We start from the raw sequence: 16,562 nt of genomic DNA on the forward strand, positions 1-16,562 counted from the left end.
TTTCTTCACTATTTTGGTGACAGAAAGTTCAACCTGTTTTATTATAAGGATAATGAACAGAAACTCTGAAACATTTTAATTGTTTTCTGTAGCCCTTGTGCCATTAGCCCTTGCCATTCTTCAGGTTGGATATCAGGAAAAGGTTCTTCCCCCAGAGGGTGGTTGGGCACTGAACAGGCTCCCAAGGGCAGTGGTCACAGCACCAAGGCTGAGAGAGCTCAGGGAGCATTTGGACAACAAGGAGCATTGGTGGGATTGTTGAGACAGTCATAAGGAGAACAGTTCAAAACAGGAGAATACAAAAAGCTTCTTTCATTCCAACCTGGACCAGTAAAATTATTTGACTTTGATATTTCGCCTTCCCATGTATTGGAGGAATCAATAACGGGACTAACATACAACTGGCAGTTAAATACCAACTCATCAGTTAATTAAAAAAACTCACATAACTCTTTTCATGTATGACCTTTGATAATTAACAGGGCTTATTTAAGCTAATCTCCCCCAGGCTTCATCAGCTTTGTTAAAGATTAATGATTTATTGTGAAATACAAGTCTTTAAGTCCAGTGAAGCCAGAGTCTGTTTGAGAACCATGGTAAATGGAAAAACATATTTAATAAAAATCTTTAGGGTGCAAACTAAGTGGATTGGGTAGAGATGTGACCTAATTTATTCTGTGTCTTTCCCTCACCCTTAATATTTTGCAATTACAATTAGTGCTCTTCTACAGTTTTGAGTTATTACACCTTAATTGCCTGGTAATGGTTTATTTTATTTAAATGGTTTATTTTTTATTACAGGATGATAAATATTTAATAGCTCAATGCTTGTGAGACATTAAAAAATAGTAATTCCTAGCTTGAAGTTTGAGGTCTGAAATTGCCGGGGAGTTTCCTCCCTCCTTGGACAATCCTCCCTCTCCACCTGCAGCTGTTTGCTTTTGCTTGACAGCAGGTTTTCAATAAATATTCAAATATCTTTTAGCCTGTAGAAAACCATATTATTGACACCTTTTTTTGTCTTCTTGTGAAAAAAGTCCGGAAGGTAATTTTTAAGAGCTCTCACTAAAAGTCAGTTCTGTGGAGTCCAGACTTGAGCAAGGTTTACTTAAATTCTAGTGGAATTTGATTTTCCTATGAAAAAGCAAAGAAGTACTAAACATATTGTTTTAACTCCAGAGTCTCCTAAAGACTGATTTATTTATTTATTTTTAATAAGTTCCAGGATGAACCATCATGTTTTATGTAGGATGAACTTTTAGAGTGTGAAAAAAATTGACTTTAATTTAATTTAATTTAATTGTGGGGTTGGTGGTGGTGTGTGTATGTGGTGTGAACCACCAACAGGCAAATCTATATTTCCATTAAAAATATTCAAAATAATATTTAATTAAAGGTCACACATTTGATTTTCTTGGCAGGAAGAGTTTGCAGTTTCCATCCCCACTCTCCCAACAATTTCCCATCTCTAAGACACTGATATATGCTCAGGGCTTTACCTTTTACAGGACTGCCTGTATTTTGAATAAATCAGGGAATTTTTTCCTCAGCAAAGGGATTTTGGCAAAAGTATCCATTCATTTACAGGCTACTTTTTGAGTACCACAAAAACATATCCACTAATTTGAGGTCTCATCTTTGCACTTGTATTTACAAACACTAAACTATTAAAAAATGAAACAGTGCAACAAATTGCAAAAAAAATTAATAAATTAATAGTGAATTTTTTCAGATTTGAAAAATAAACATGACTAGTGAAATCTTTACAGATTTCAGAAGGACCCTCAGCACTTGCAGCCTCCTGCCACCCCCCACAACATGTGCTTGAAGAAACTGCTGCCAAGCAATTACAGGAGGAGAATATAAATCCAGCCATGTGAAGGGTGACTTGTGTCAGGAGAGCAAAATGAATTAATTCATTAATTGCAAAGAAACGATGGATTTGGGTAGTCTGAGTATATGAAGGTGACGTGTGGTAGCAGTGAGCAGCTCTGCCTTTCCTCCAGAGCACCACACATATCCAAAGTGTCCAGAGACACACAGCTTCATGGAATATCCCAAGTTGGAAGGGACCCACAAGGATCATCAAGTCCAACCCCTGTCTCTGCATAGGACACTCCAAAAATCCCACCCTGTCCCTGAGAGTATCATCCAAACGCTCCTCAAGCTCTGTCAGCCTTGGTGCTGTGACCATTGCCCTGGGGAGCCTGTTCAGTGCTCAACCACTCTCTGAGGGAAGAATCTTTTTCCTGGTATCCAACCTAACCTTCCCCTGGCACAGCTCCAGCCATTCCCTTGGGTCCTGTCCATGCTCACAGGGAGCAGAGATCAGAGCTGCCGCTCATGAAGGACCTGACTTATTCTACATAATGGCACCTAAGGATTATTTTTTCCAAAGAAACTGAGGCCCTTTCAGATGCAGATTTCTCACACCTTCAGTTTCCCTCCCAGGAACACTTGTTGCAGTTTATGAAATATAACAATATAATAATAACTTCCACAAACAAAGACAACCTCAAACAACACTTTCGCATTCTGAGAAGAAACATCAAATGGGCTTGTTTGAAATCAAATCCAAAAGCATTTCTCCCCATGCTGTGTATCCAGTTACAAGAAACTGTCGAGTATTATCAAAAATAAAAGATAATAAAAGGCACAACCAATTTGCAGCCTCTGTCAGGACCTGTGTTTACAGTATCTCTCCTATAATGAGTGTCAGAAAAGCACCACTGAGGATGTGATTTATGACATTCCCTTCCCCTGAACACCTGAAGCATCTCAATTCCTCAGTGAGTGGCTACAGCCAGACCCCCAGTCAACTATCTGCCCAAAAGCAAAGGCAATCCACTGTTTTAACTACCATCAGTTAAGGGAAATCTTTTGAAAGTTTCCTGTTGTCCCCTAAGCTGTCCCTGTGTTGCCTGACCACCCATTTTGGCTGTGTGTGTGTGCTTTGCCCAACCATCCATACATGGAAGCATGTGCCATGGTCCACACTACCTGACTCCCAAGCTCTCTGCAGAGCAAAGAGCACCCCAGTATCCAGGGATGATCCAGCCACACAGAAGAACCAGCAATGGAGACTCTTGTAAAAGAATAAGCTTGCAGTTGTGGCTGCCCCATCCCTGGAAGTGTTCAAGGCCAGGCTGGACGAGGCTTGGAGCAATCCCATCTAGTGGAAGGTGTCCCTGCCCATGGCAGGGGGTGGGACTGGATGAGCTTTGAGATTCCTCCCAACACAAACCACTCTGAGATTAAAATAAATTGTATGTTTTTAATTAAAATGAATAGAGAGAAGGAATGTTTCATGGAATAGAAAAAAGAACATTTTAGAGGTTTTCTGAAAGTCATCTCTAAAGGCTTGATCACCCCTTCCAAGCCTGATGCTCTTCTACACCAAGTTTACACATCAGAGCTGCATAACCAAATAGCAGAATGGACAAAGGAATGGCCAGGACAGACCACCAGCTGCCAGGGCTGGACACGACCTTCCTTGATAGCAAAGGTCTGAGGAGGCTGGTCCTGACTCTGCCCCTTTCCTGGTGCCATGTCACCTGTGGGCTCTCTGCGCCTTGGGCAACAAAACCGTGGGAAGCAAGTTGAGAAATCCACTGAATTTCTATTTTCAATCAACATTTGAAGTATGTCTACATCATCAAAGTGACATGAAAAATAATGTTTTTATTTAGTTGCTCAAGTTATAGTATAAGGCATATACAATATTTGCTCACTGGTCCTTATTCCCTATTTCAGACTTTTCCAGAGAAAACTTCTGCTTTAATGATTTTTACAGCTGTTGAGACCACAGCACAATGAAGAAAAGTGACAAAGTCGTCTGGGTCCTTTGAGCTTGGTCTTTCATTCATATGTATAAATAGGAAGCTCATGAATAATGCAGCTCTGGAAATCTGTGAGCATTTCTGCTGCTCAGGAACATATGATTAGCACTGCTCTGACTCCCAGTAATTATATTCTTGTTCTCAGAGGTCATTCTTCAAATCTGCACAACTGTCGTTGTATTTCTGGAAGTAAATAAGGCAAAATATCCTTTAGAGATGCAATAGGGAGACACCTGTGAAGGTGCAAGTCCTGGTACACAAGAGACACCTTTCTGCCTGGTCCCCTCTCAGAACTCAGAGAAGGCTTGTGGGGCTGGGAGTCCCACATCCCATGGGACACAGGAAAAGTCACAACAGAAGCAGTGGGACAGGCAACTCAGATAATTCCAGACTGGTTTGGGTTGGGAGGGACCTTAAAGCTCATCTCATCCCACCCCCTGCCGTGGGTAGGGACACCTTCCACTAGATCAGGTTGCTCCCCATCCAACCTGGCCTTGGACACTTCCAGGGATGGGGTAGCCACAGCTTCTCTGGGCAACCTGTGCCAGGGCCTCACCACCCTCACAGGGAGGAATTCCTTCCAATATCCCATCTAACCCTGCCCTCTGGCAGTGAGATGCCATCACCCCACTTATCAGAAAACAGTGGAATCTGCCTGAGTTTCAACAGAGCAAGAAACTGGACACATGGATAGATCTGGGAATACTTCAGACTATCTTCAGGTACCAAACTGGTAACATCCATAGTAGATTTTTAGCCCAACAGATGGTACCTGTGCTGGTGGGTCCATTACACCTTGGGACAGCCCATGAAGATGCTCCCCTGACCAAGAGAACCTGGGTTCCTGACCCAACCCTTCCAGGTTAAGCTCTAGTAGGGTGAAAGCCTTCTCCTGCTGCTTGCAGCTCTGGGAATACAGGTATAGGAGAAAAGTCTCATTCTCATTTACAGACTTTAGTACTGATCTATGCATTACCACATGTTAGAGCAAGCAGCCCATCCTGCATCCTTGCACATATAGAACATATGCCCAGAGGAACAAGATGCTCTCAACTGCTCGATATTTGCTTTCACTGGCACAGCAATTTGTGAGTAAGTTATTTAATAATTACTGTGTAATTATAGCTCTGCTGATCCCTGACGAACCAAAATCCACAGACAATGCCTATCAAATGAATCATTACAAGCCTCTAGAAATTGCATGGTGAGATGTGCCCATGTCACAGTGAAATTCATAAAATGTCTACAATTCCCATAAAAGGAGATTAATTAAGATGGAGTTAGAGTTTAAGAAGGACCACATTATCCTGCCCCTCTGCTCAGCCCTGTGAGGCACATGTGGAGTGCTGTGTCCGGTTCTGGGCTCCTCATGACAGGAGGGACATGGAGCTCCTGGAGAGTGTCCAGCTTTGCAGCAAGGTGTTCTCTGAAACAGCAGAAAGGGAATTTTACACGAGACCTACCTCTTCTTCTGGGACTTTTTTTCTGTGTGTGGAGCAGACCTGTGACTTCTGGTCCATCTCTGTGACACTGAGGACAAATCCCTTCAATAAACTTACCAAGTTTAATTGCCAAAATAATTCTGACTGCTTGCCCCTGTGCCAGGGTCTCCCCACCCTCACAGGAAGAATTCCTTCCCAATATCCCATCTAACTTGACCTCTGGCAGCAGTAAGCCATTCCTCCTTGTCCTTCCCTCCAGCCCTGTCCTAAGTCCCTCTCCAGCTTCCTTGGAGCCCCTTTAGGCACCAAAGGGGCTCTGAGATCTTTCCAGAGCCAGTCTCTTCTCCAGGCTGAACACCCCAAACTCCCCACCCTGTCACCACAGCAGAGGTGCAGATGTGCTAAGAGGAAGCATTGTATGTCCAAGAAAATCCCAGGCAAAAGTTTCATGTAAATTGGGAGCAATAGTTTCAGGTCCTTTGGCCTGGGAATTGTATTTAAGCAGTGCAAGCTTTCAGGGTATTTTTTATAGCAGCTGTTGACAAAGACCATGAGGAGCTGAGCCCTTCTCACTCACATTGACATGGCGTGTTCTGACCACAATGATCTGCTCAGGCTGCACAGCCAGTGAGGAAACATATTTACAGTGCCCTGGAGCAGCTTCAGCAAGTGCTGGTTGAGAGTAAATGCTGAAAGGTCAAGAATCAGCCTTTCATTTACAAACAGAAATGGTCTGGCTGCCCAACATACTTGAGCAGGAGAACCACTGTGTGCTGGATGTGGGGGACACTGCAATTCTGACACGATGGGGAAAAGCATGGCGGGGCAACTTTCATCCTTTTGTTCACATGGCATCCTAATTTAAAAATCTGCATCAAGGGAAAGCAGTTTGTTATTTATTATGAAACCATAGTTGGATCCTGACGCCGAAGTTGATTTTTTCCTTCTGACAGATCTTTTCCCATGTTCTTGCAGCACTCTGGACAGCTAAGCAACAGCATCAGCAAAGAAAAGGGCTGGTACTGATGGACATTTTATTGACTAACTTAAAGCTCCTACATAAGGATATGCCTTGGCCTACAGTGCAGTTTACTCCATGAGATTTGTTCCTTTTCTGCTCACATCCCCAGTAATTTAAATATTTTCTTCTTTTTCTTGGAATCTAATTTAAGTGAATAAATTAACAGGATTTAAATGATCCAGTTCTCAAGTTTGTGTTTTATTTTGAATAAAATTAGTAAATCTAAATCTAAAATATGAATATCTTTTTACAGGCCGATCTATAGTAAAGCTCTCTACGGTAACAGCCCCACAGTAAAATTTAGGGTATTGTGGTAGGTGCTTCACAGCAGAAAGTTAAAAGTCAAGAAATCAGCTTTAACATCTGTGATAATATACTGGGGGAAAAAGTAAGTTTCTGAAAAATTCATCATGAGGCCTTTTTCTCAGAATAGTCTGATATCACAGGAATATCTGAGGTAACTCTTTTCACTGAAGGTTTGGAAAAGCCTAGAGAAGAGGAAGATTTTATACTCAATTTATTATTACAAATCCAGCCAAAATCTCAACATATAAACTGGAGGTGGAATTAAGGATACATAAATGAGCTCTTGATTTTAGAGGCTTGTTGAGATACCTCAGCATTTTGTTACTCATGTGGTTCAGTACAGAGGTTAATTAGTGCTTATGGTGTAGGTTCACTGGAAAGCTCTTGTTTTTAAACCTCTGAGGCTATTTTTAGCTTTCTTGTAGCCAAAAATTAATTAATTTTTTTCCCTTCCCTCTTTTTCTTCAGCTCACAGACTGTCCAGACCTCATACTGTCAGACTAGGAACATGTAACAGCTCTCAGGAAAATGTAATGGGAGCTGTTGAGACCATCTCTATCTATTTTTTGTGAATCTCTACATTAGAAGGCACTTGACTCAAAAGAAGCACACACACTTCATAGAAAAAATTTGTTTCAAACAAGGTGCTTTGTTAACTAACCTAGAATTTATTTGATAAATTATCCCAGTTGTGGTATTTTCCAACCTGTTGGACTATTTGCTTAAATGCTGAAGTCTTGGGTGTAAAATCTATTCTCTGATCTTCCTGGAAACTCTGGATATCCTTGATCAATAGCTCATTCCTTTCTAAAGGCCCCGTGAGCTTTGGTCTCAAAAACTTGTTACAAAAATAAGTTCTACACTTAATAATCTTTTAATGAAGAAGTGCTTGGCATTAACTTTAAATTTGCCACTGACTAGTGTAAGTGAATCCTCTCTTGGGTATTGTTTTATGAGAAAACTTTCTAATTACACCTTCTCTACACTCCACCAAATTCAATAACCTCTTTTCCTGTAGAAGATAGACAGTAATCATCTTTAATCTTTTGAACTAGGAATTTCTTCATCCTTTATTTCCAAATACGCCTTTAGGAACCCTCTGCCCTCCATTCTGCCAAAGTTTTGAGGCCAAGGCTGAAGTCTGTGTTTCAGCCTGAGTTGTAAAATATCTTATAGTGCTATTTTTAGCACTTCTGGTTTCTATCCCATTTGTTAAACAAGGTATTCTTTGGATTTTCAATTTTGGCTAAAAAGTTAATGTACTTCAAAGTTTTCTACCCTGTGAAAAGAAAACTCAAGTTCAAGAGAGCTCTGACCACCGGTGCTCCTCCCCTGATGGGGGCAGAGGTAGGTAATTAAATTCCATGGATGACCTTGAATGTTTAGTCATTGTTTGGACAATGCTCTGAGGGACAGGGGTGGGATTGCTGGGGTGTCCTGTGCAGGGGCAGTAGCTGGACTTTGATGATACTGGGTCCCTTCCAACTCAGGATGTTCTATGATTCCATGATTCTGTGATGACTTACTGATACTTGAGATGAAGCTTTGGATATGCCTTCAAACCTCTCTGATTTATTCCAGTTTTGAAAGAATATATGTCTAAACCTTGTGGCTGTTGTTATAATTGCAAAATTTGAGAGTAAAGCACAAACGTAACAAACAGAATATTAGGCAACTTCAGCAAGGATACAGAGCAAAGATCCCCAGGTTTTCGTTTGATTTCCCCCCTCCAACATGGATACCCTCTCAGATCTTTAAATGTTCTGCTAAATGTCAAGGAGAAACACTTACTGGCCTTGCTTAAATGGGTTTATTTCTACCTTATCCCATCTCAGTCACTTATTGTCATATAATTCATAATAAAGCGCAAGCTCAAAAGGGATTTAGAGGAAAATTTCTTCATAACTCTCCATAATTGTTACCTGGAGCAGCCGTTGCATCCTATGGAAGGATCTCAAACCCACATTTAACAGAAATTATTACAACTTACATGAATGGAGGATTGGCCATTTATCTTATTCTGTAGTTGATATATGAATTTAAGGTGCTGGGTTTTTAACTCGTTGGGCTCCTTGTCTCAGCAATATGTTATGAAATTAGTCCCCCAGGTGCACTTGTGATGTGAGGAAAGCTCCCTGCTTTGGCTGAGCTGCTCAGCTGCATCGTGTGCCTTTGTTCCACTCTGTGTGAGAGCAGGGAGAGAAAAAAGGTTTCATTCTGTCTGTGAATCCCATTGGGCGGGTTGGAAGTTTCGAGTTGTTTTTCCACTGGGAACATGACCATCCATTAAAATGCCCTAGATGAATACCTAGATCTTTGAGAGGGGTCCCCAAGGAACCAATCCCGATTTATAACCCAGCTCCTCTAATGCTCTGGATTTCAACCCACTGCTCAGGAGCTGGGTGTCCATCTCCGGACAGGTCTTTCCATGATGGATCACCTATTCTGCAGCAGCTGGTCCTATTAGTCCAACTTGAATGTGGAAAGTAAAGCCAAGGCCTAAGACCAGAAATACCACCAGTGAAGACAAAGCCCACACAGAGGGAAGGAAGAGAAAAAACTCCTCAGATTATAAGGGAAGAAGTAAACCAGGAACCTCCTGAGCTTCTAGATGGGACAATGCACCAAAGATGTGACTTGGCTTTATGAAGGGTGCACAAGAAACCCCACAGGTGTGTCCTGGGTGTCCCATGACACCGATCAGAAAGCAGAAGAAGCTCAATGGCTCCGATGTGTGACCCACCCTTTCACAAAGTACTTGGAATTTCCTAGAATGATATTTCACATCTGTTCCCTGTCCATCATCCCTCCAGAGATGTGGAGAGAGAGACCTTCCCATCAGGCTCAGCAGGAGCTGGATGAGATCAGGACAATGACTGCATCTCTGAGGGAAGGACTGAAAGGGCTACAAAGAGAAATTAGGTCCATGGCCCCAGTTCTCTGCACAGTGATGTCTACAGGAGACTTTGGGCTTGATCAGACCTTATTAAATCAATAACTGTCTTTGAGTGACTGCAGCAGGCTTTGAGTGGGCTCCTAATGAGCACGGGAATTTTCATTTAAATTTTTTGTGTGTGTATATATATATATATATATATATACTTTTAAGATAATTTTTTTTGATGCAGACCAGCCTGCCTGGCTGAGACAGAACTATGCAAATTGAAGTTTGATTTGCTTTGCAGGCTGGTACTTGAGAGACAAAATAGCAAAATCTTACTTAGGTAATTGGACAACAGCTGAAACCATGGACACAAAGGGAATTCCCCTGGAGAGAATATTTCTTCTCGAAATGTCAGATTTGGTGGGAGAAGCAAAGCTATTGAGCTAAAACTGAGCGGAAACCTGTCATGTATCCAAATACACTAAAACCTGATTCTCAGTCAATAAGATGAAACTGCTGAGTTTAATGATGATACTGAATATATGAATAGAGATGACTCAAGCACTGTAATTAAATCTATATAAATTACTGATAAACCTGCCCACACACAGCCTGGATAACACCGGAAAACTCCCACAGGAATCCAGAGGTCAGTGCTGGGAGGGGGGAGCATGTCCAGGGATGGAGCCCAAACTTTGTCTGCATCAGGAGACTTATTCCAGGCAGAATCAAAGAATCACAGAATATGCTGAGTTGGAAGGGACCCATGAGAATTGAGTCGGAAAACGTTTGGTTTAAATATAAAGAAAAAGTTTATTTATAATATGAGGAAAAAAGCTTATTTATAATATGACCACAATAGTGGAGGGTCGCTATGGATCATAGGAAGCAAGTTCAACAACTGCCAGGAGTGAGGAGCAGCATCATGACTGTTCAGCCAGAATCATTAAGGTTGGAAAAGACCTCTAAGATAATTGTGTCCATGACTGAGGAGATCTCTGAAATCCCCTTAAGTCTAGTCTGTCACTGATTGTCAGGACCAGGCACAGCAGGAGGCACTGCTGGAAATCATCCATGGGAAATGGTTGTCTGTCCCCTTATTTAGGAGATGTGCCATTGCAATACCATTACAACCCTTTGCAGAACCCCTCGATCCCTCTGCCTCACTGATGTTCCAGCAGACACAGCCAATGCCACACCAACTGTTCACAGTGCCACGGAGGAATGTGCATACTATCACAGGTTGTGTGCAATTCCTAATGAGTTCATTTAAATTTTTGGAAGAATATTAATTTGATTTACATTCCCGATATGAAACCCGATGTATTAATAATATGAATCCAGCAGTTTAATTAGGAATCTCTGTGTAGGAATCAGTACACAAGGCAATCAGCACGTAAACTGAGGGCACAGTCTGGTACTCCCAGCACGTAGGAATGTTGGAGACAAGATTATAAGTGTGTTGCACCAACCATGAGCTCACAGTCGGATGCTTCCTCAGTAAAGCAGTTGCGTTCAGCTGCAGTGATTAAATTAGTACAGAAAATACTACCACATCTCTTGCACACCTTGCCAGGCTCCTTTTCCTTCTAAATATCCCTCCTGAACTTTTGGGCAGCTATTCCCCATTATTTACATTTTTTGCACGATTACTGGCAACATATCTCAGATTTCTGTATAAACCTAGACATGAGTAATATCTTTGCATTATATACAACCAGCCATGGAAAGAAGTAATTCCTTTGGCAGCTATTAGTAATGGACATGGATGTTTCCTCTGAATTGCAAGTTTTCTTAGGAAATATGCCCCTTACCAGTCAAATTATTTGTAGGATTCTTAAAAATATTAGGGAAGGTGCTCTTTAGAACATAAAAATAATACCTTTACTTAAGAATACACATGTCTAATAGAGGAGTAATGATTATTTTAATCTTCTGCAAGGTGAACCCAGACTTGTGGGTAATGTGTCTTCAGGGGGACACACAGAGACTACATGTCACAGTGAATTTAAGGCCCCTATGAACTCTCTAACGTAGGTTTATAATTTCTGTAGATGTACAGATTAAATCTACAGATTTAATGCCCTCCATCTGCCAGGCCTGCAGAGGTGTGGAGTGGCACTGCACGCCTGACAGAACCAGGATACCAAACTGCTGCACCCTAGAATCTGGAACAGACTGCAACTCCGGTGCTGCGGAGCTGAGCTGAACCCTATGCCATGCCTGGCCTGGGATCTCTACCATTCACAGGTGCTTGTGGTGGCAGTATCTCACCCCACATCCCACTGTGGGGAGCAGGGGCTGAGGTCCACCTTCATCCTCGTCACAGAAAGGAAGGAAAAACCTTCTGCCATATCTCAGCTGGGGTAAGAGAAAGGAAATCCACCACCAGCTGTGGCCTCCAGTCAGGAGAGCACGAGGACAGGAGACACTTGTAGAAGGATGTGGCTGCTTTAGCAGCAATAGACTCATCTCAGTTTTGGCTGCTTGAGAAAAACACCAGAATAAACCTCCTTTGGTTGCCAATGATTAATGACAATTCCTCTCCTCACAATGGCCTTGCAAATCTGTCTGTAGGAAAATGCCTTTTGTCTCAAGTTAAGATTGCACTAATTTAAAAGCCAAATGTACTTAATTAAAAAGGGCTATTCCATCACTCCCCGCTGCCTCCTCACCCCTGGAGAGGGAACCTCTTGCCCCAGGTCTGTGCCGTAAAGCCTCATCTCCTGGGTTTAATGAATCAGCAAATTCAAACTTTATTTACAGGAAAGGACTACATTTTTCTTCTTCTTAAGTACCAGAAATTCTGGGAACAGCCAGCGTAGGCAGTGCTAAATATCTGATCAATTAGGCCCAGAGATGCCAGTGTGGGACTGTCCAAACACTCCTCCCGTGGATGCTCCAGGGGGATCACGCACTTCAAATGCTTCCCCACAAAACCCAACGCAGTTGGATGATCCAGAGGATTCAGCCATGAATAATTAGCAAATTGCCATTCATTATTCACTTTTTGGAACCACTGCTTCTCTGCATTTCCCCCGCAAGGCTCCGACTTTCTCTTTTACAGCTGCTGCATTTATTATTAATAGCTGGATCTTAGACATGGCCAACAAGTCCTCAGTTAGGGAGATGATAAATTCCGGTATGTTTCTGGGATCTGGGATGTTCATAACTCCCCAGACACAAGGTTCTTCTGCAAACTGATCTGGCTGCCTGTCCTCAGGACAGAAGCAGCTCTGAGTGTCCCTGCTGGGTGTCTTCTGGCCCTGGGGACTAGCCAAACCCCAGACAGGTTCTCCTCCTGCCTCATCACCCCACGGGCACCATCTGGGACAGCTTCATTAACCTCCCATCTCCTTGGTTCAGTCCATGTCCCAGCCACACAAAGTCAGCTTGTACCTTGTCCTGACACCCCCTGACCTGCTTCATGACTTTCTGTTAGCTCAAGGTTGCCTTGATGGATCACAGAAATCCAGAGCCTCTCCATAGTAGATGAAATAATCCTTGTTCTGGTATCCTGGAGTTTTATATCTGCATTGAATTCAGACACCAGTAATCGAGAAGGGGCTTAGTCCTGTGCCTGAGAAAGGTCCCCATCCGTGCACAGCTTCTGTGTCATTTATGTATTACAGGGGGATGTGCAAAGAAAAAAATACAGATTTTCTAACTCTGCTACATACATTATTATTAAAAACCCCAACCTAAGATCAGAAAGAAGTAGCCAATTGGCAAATTCCCAGCAATGCTGGACAAGGTGCTGATCCCAGACCTTGCTGATACCGTGATACCAGAGGGGTGCTCTGTGCTCAGGGTCAAAGCTCAGGTATCCACACTCAAGGGTTCAAGTGCTCCAGCTGTAAGGTTGTGACAACCTCTCCCATGTCTTTGCACATCTGTGGTGGTTTCCCACGGGACAGTAGCAGGATGTGTGGTGGGGGTCCCAAATCACTGCACCAGTGATGTTATTCCAACCATTCCACATAAAATCACAGAACCACAGAATACATGAGTTGGAAGGGACTCACAAGGATCATTGAGTCCAATCCTTAGCCCTGCCCAGGACCATCCCCAAGAGTCACACCAAGTGCCCCAGAGGATCATCTGAACACTCCTGGAGCTCTGGAAGCCTTGGTGCTGTGACCTGGGGAACCTGTTCAGTGCCCAACCACCCTCGGGGGGCAGAGTCTTTTCCTAAGATCCAACTTAAACCTCCCCTGACACAACTTCAGGACATTTCCTTGGGCTCTGCCACTGGTGCCCATGGAGCAGAGATCAGTGCCTGTCTGAGCAAGCTGTAACTGCAATGAGGTCTCCCCTCAGTCTCCTCCAGCTGAACAGACCAAGTGCCCTCAGCTGCTCCTCACACAGCTTCTCCTCGCGGCCCTTCCCCATCTCCATTGCCCTCCTTTGGACACTCTCTAACGGCTTCCTTATATTGTGGTGCCCAAAACTGCACCTCAGACTGTATCTCCCCAGTGCAATTACAGACTAAAAACACACATTGAAATAAGTCATAAACTCTAATTTTTAACACTTTTTTCAAGTAACATGATAATCAAATTACATTTAACCCTACATTTGACTACTGAATATTGCAACTAGTCAGGAACTGCTCCCAGTTCCTTCACACATACCTGAACCAGCACATATGTTCTGCTAACGTTGCCAAAAAAATTAAATGTAAGTGGAACTTCACAAGAGAAAATTCTCTCTGAAGGATTAAGGAATGCACATTTAACAAGTTGGTACCCCGTGATTTTTTTTTTTGTAGTTACAATATTCCTAGATATGATTAATGTAAATTATCAGCAACAAAAAATCTCCACCAAATGATTTTAATTCCCAACCAAATCTAGATCACCACCTTCAGAAATCTCTCCTTTTTTTGACTATATTAAAAAAAAATCATAGTATAAAATAAGACATTTCATCTTTGTCTTTCAGTCAAACCTCTGAGCCAACATCATCCCCCATTTCCTTCTTGAGGTCAGGATTAGACCCAGATTTCAGTGTTTTCTCTAAGACCATTCTGCTTCACACGTCCCATCTCTTTCATGATGGAGAACATCTATTTTTATGATTTGTAACAAGGTACTTGGTACTTATATGACATTTTCAACCTCTGCATCCCAAAGTGCTTTTTAAGGATGGCCCCTCACAATACAAGACTGATAATATCCTGGCAGCAGCTCAGAGACAGATTCGGCTCTGCTCTGTTCAAATGAAGCCAGACCTTCATTTTCCCTTCTCTGAATTGCAAATACACCAAACTCCATCTCCTTCTGGCATAATATTCCTTTGTTTTCACTTGCATTTTCTGTTTAAAGTAAGTGCAATGTCGTTCCCCCTTTGTTAATGATTCCTCAAATATTAAATATATGGCAGCCAAGGCTCTGTGCTGTTTTCTGCCTATTACAGCTCTTCTACAGAAATTTAGAATAACCTGACAATACACATCATACAGGGAATATGTTCAGAAGAAAGTTTCATGGCTAGAAGGCAATAACTGCAGGATTTAAGAACTGAAAATGTACATTTTTGCTCAGTAAGGAGTATCTTTATGTGGAGAAAAACATGTGAGATATATCCTGAGTTTTGTCTTTCAGTTTTATTCACTATCAGAACAGACAGTTCAGCACCAGAGTTCAACTCTGAACATCTTTGGATGCCATTAGCAGAAGGCTAAATATTCAGCAAAGTGAAACACTACCAATTCACAGATAAAAATACCTTCCAAACAGGATATCTGAGACCCATTTTAAGCAACCTCCATGCTGAAAATCCCGATGCTTTGCCTCTTACAATGCTTATTGTCTTTTCCAAAAGATTTCACCTCAAGTCCTCTGAGACTTTCCTGTACCAGAGGCCAACAACCAACAAGCTGAGGTGTGTGCAGAGCTCCAGCACATCCCAGTTCTTCAGCTCAGGATACTCCTTGTTGGAAATCCTTGTGAAATGTTCTAACCTTTGTTTACAGTGGTACCTTAGGGATCTGTCATTGCTCTTCTGAGCAGAAAGATGTTGCTGTGCCAATTCTGCCTCTACCCCATGATGGCGGGTTGGGTTTTGCTGTGAGTTTTTTGATAGATCCATAACTCATCGATATCCCCAAAACGTGCCACCGCTTTCAGAGCAGAAACCCTCCTGCGGCACGGGATAATCAACCAGGTGCATCATTTCCAGTACTGAGGAACGCAATGGTATTTAGAGGGGAGAAAAACACACAGCTACTTTTTGGCTTTTGAATCCATGTTTGTGTAACAAACACCCATGAACACTGGTCACATGTCCACGTTACTTACGGTTGAGAGGCAGGCTGGCATTGGTCGTCCCTAGCTTGTTGGCAGCGACACATGTATAGTTGCCAAAGTGCTCTTCTGTCACATTGGTAACAGTAAGAAGTGATCTTGTACTATAATTTTTAATAGTGATTCCTTGTTGACCATTGATCAGTCTAGAAGGCAAAAAGAAAATGTCTATAACTCATATACCATAACCAAGATTTTCTTTTTTTTTATCTCTTTATTTTTCTTGTTTTACAGACACCACTGACATCACCATCAGCTCTTTGCAAGCTGCCAGTGTCATCTGGTGAGCAAAACTCCCACATCGGAGAGGCCACATGCAATGCTGGAGCTGGGGGTATTGAGGGGAAGAGTTGCTCCCTGTGTGTCCTATAGCTGAAAGAAAATAAAGACCCACATCCCCTCCTGCCTTGCCAGAGTGTGGGATAGAAACTCTCAGATGGAGAGCCTAGATTGTGAACTGGGAAAATCCAACTGGAAATTGAAATACCCCGTTTGGGGCAGAGAAGTATTACGGTAAGTCCTTCAAAGAGTGTTTTTCAGACTCCGGAGTTTGTTGTCTCCTTTCTCACCACCAGCTGATGGCAGGTGAGGATTAGGAGCCAGAAATGTGACTGTGGGATTGTGACCACAGTTTGTTTTACAGGGCTGCAAATCAGACTTGCAACTAGGAACATGTGCTGAGTCAGCAACCTGGGCAGGAACCAGGGAACCAAGCGCAGGAAAAAGCCAAATCAGGGCTCTTTTCACCCAACTTCAAGCTTC

At 42.5% G+C, this 16,562-nt stretch overlaps 1 protein-coding gene across 2 annotated transcripts in view; it reads right to left on the minus strand.

Moving 5' to 3' along the window:
- NEGR1 (neuronal growth regulator 1) overlaps window positions 1-16,562 on the minus strand; it is a 221,802-nt gene that overhangs the window by 39,564 nt on the left and 165,676 nt on the right. For both annotated transcript variants that reach the window (XM_032696533.1, XM_032696534.1), the window contains exon 6: window positions 15,795-15,946. In XM_032696533.1, coding sequence (XP_032552424.1) covers window positions 15,795-15,946 — 152 coding nt within the window. The remainder of the gene's footprint in view (window positions 1-15,794; window positions 15,947-16,562) is intronic.

The sequence above is a fragment of the Chiroxiphia lanceolata genome, chromosome 9, assembly GCF_009829145.1.
Source record: "Chiroxiphia lanceolata isolate bChiLan1 chromosome 9, bChiLan1.pri, whole genome shotgun sequence".
In the NCBI taxonomy this organism is placed as follows: domain Eukaryota; kingdom Metazoa; phylum Chordata; class Aves; order Passeriformes; family Pipridae; genus Chiroxiphia; species Chiroxiphia lanceolata.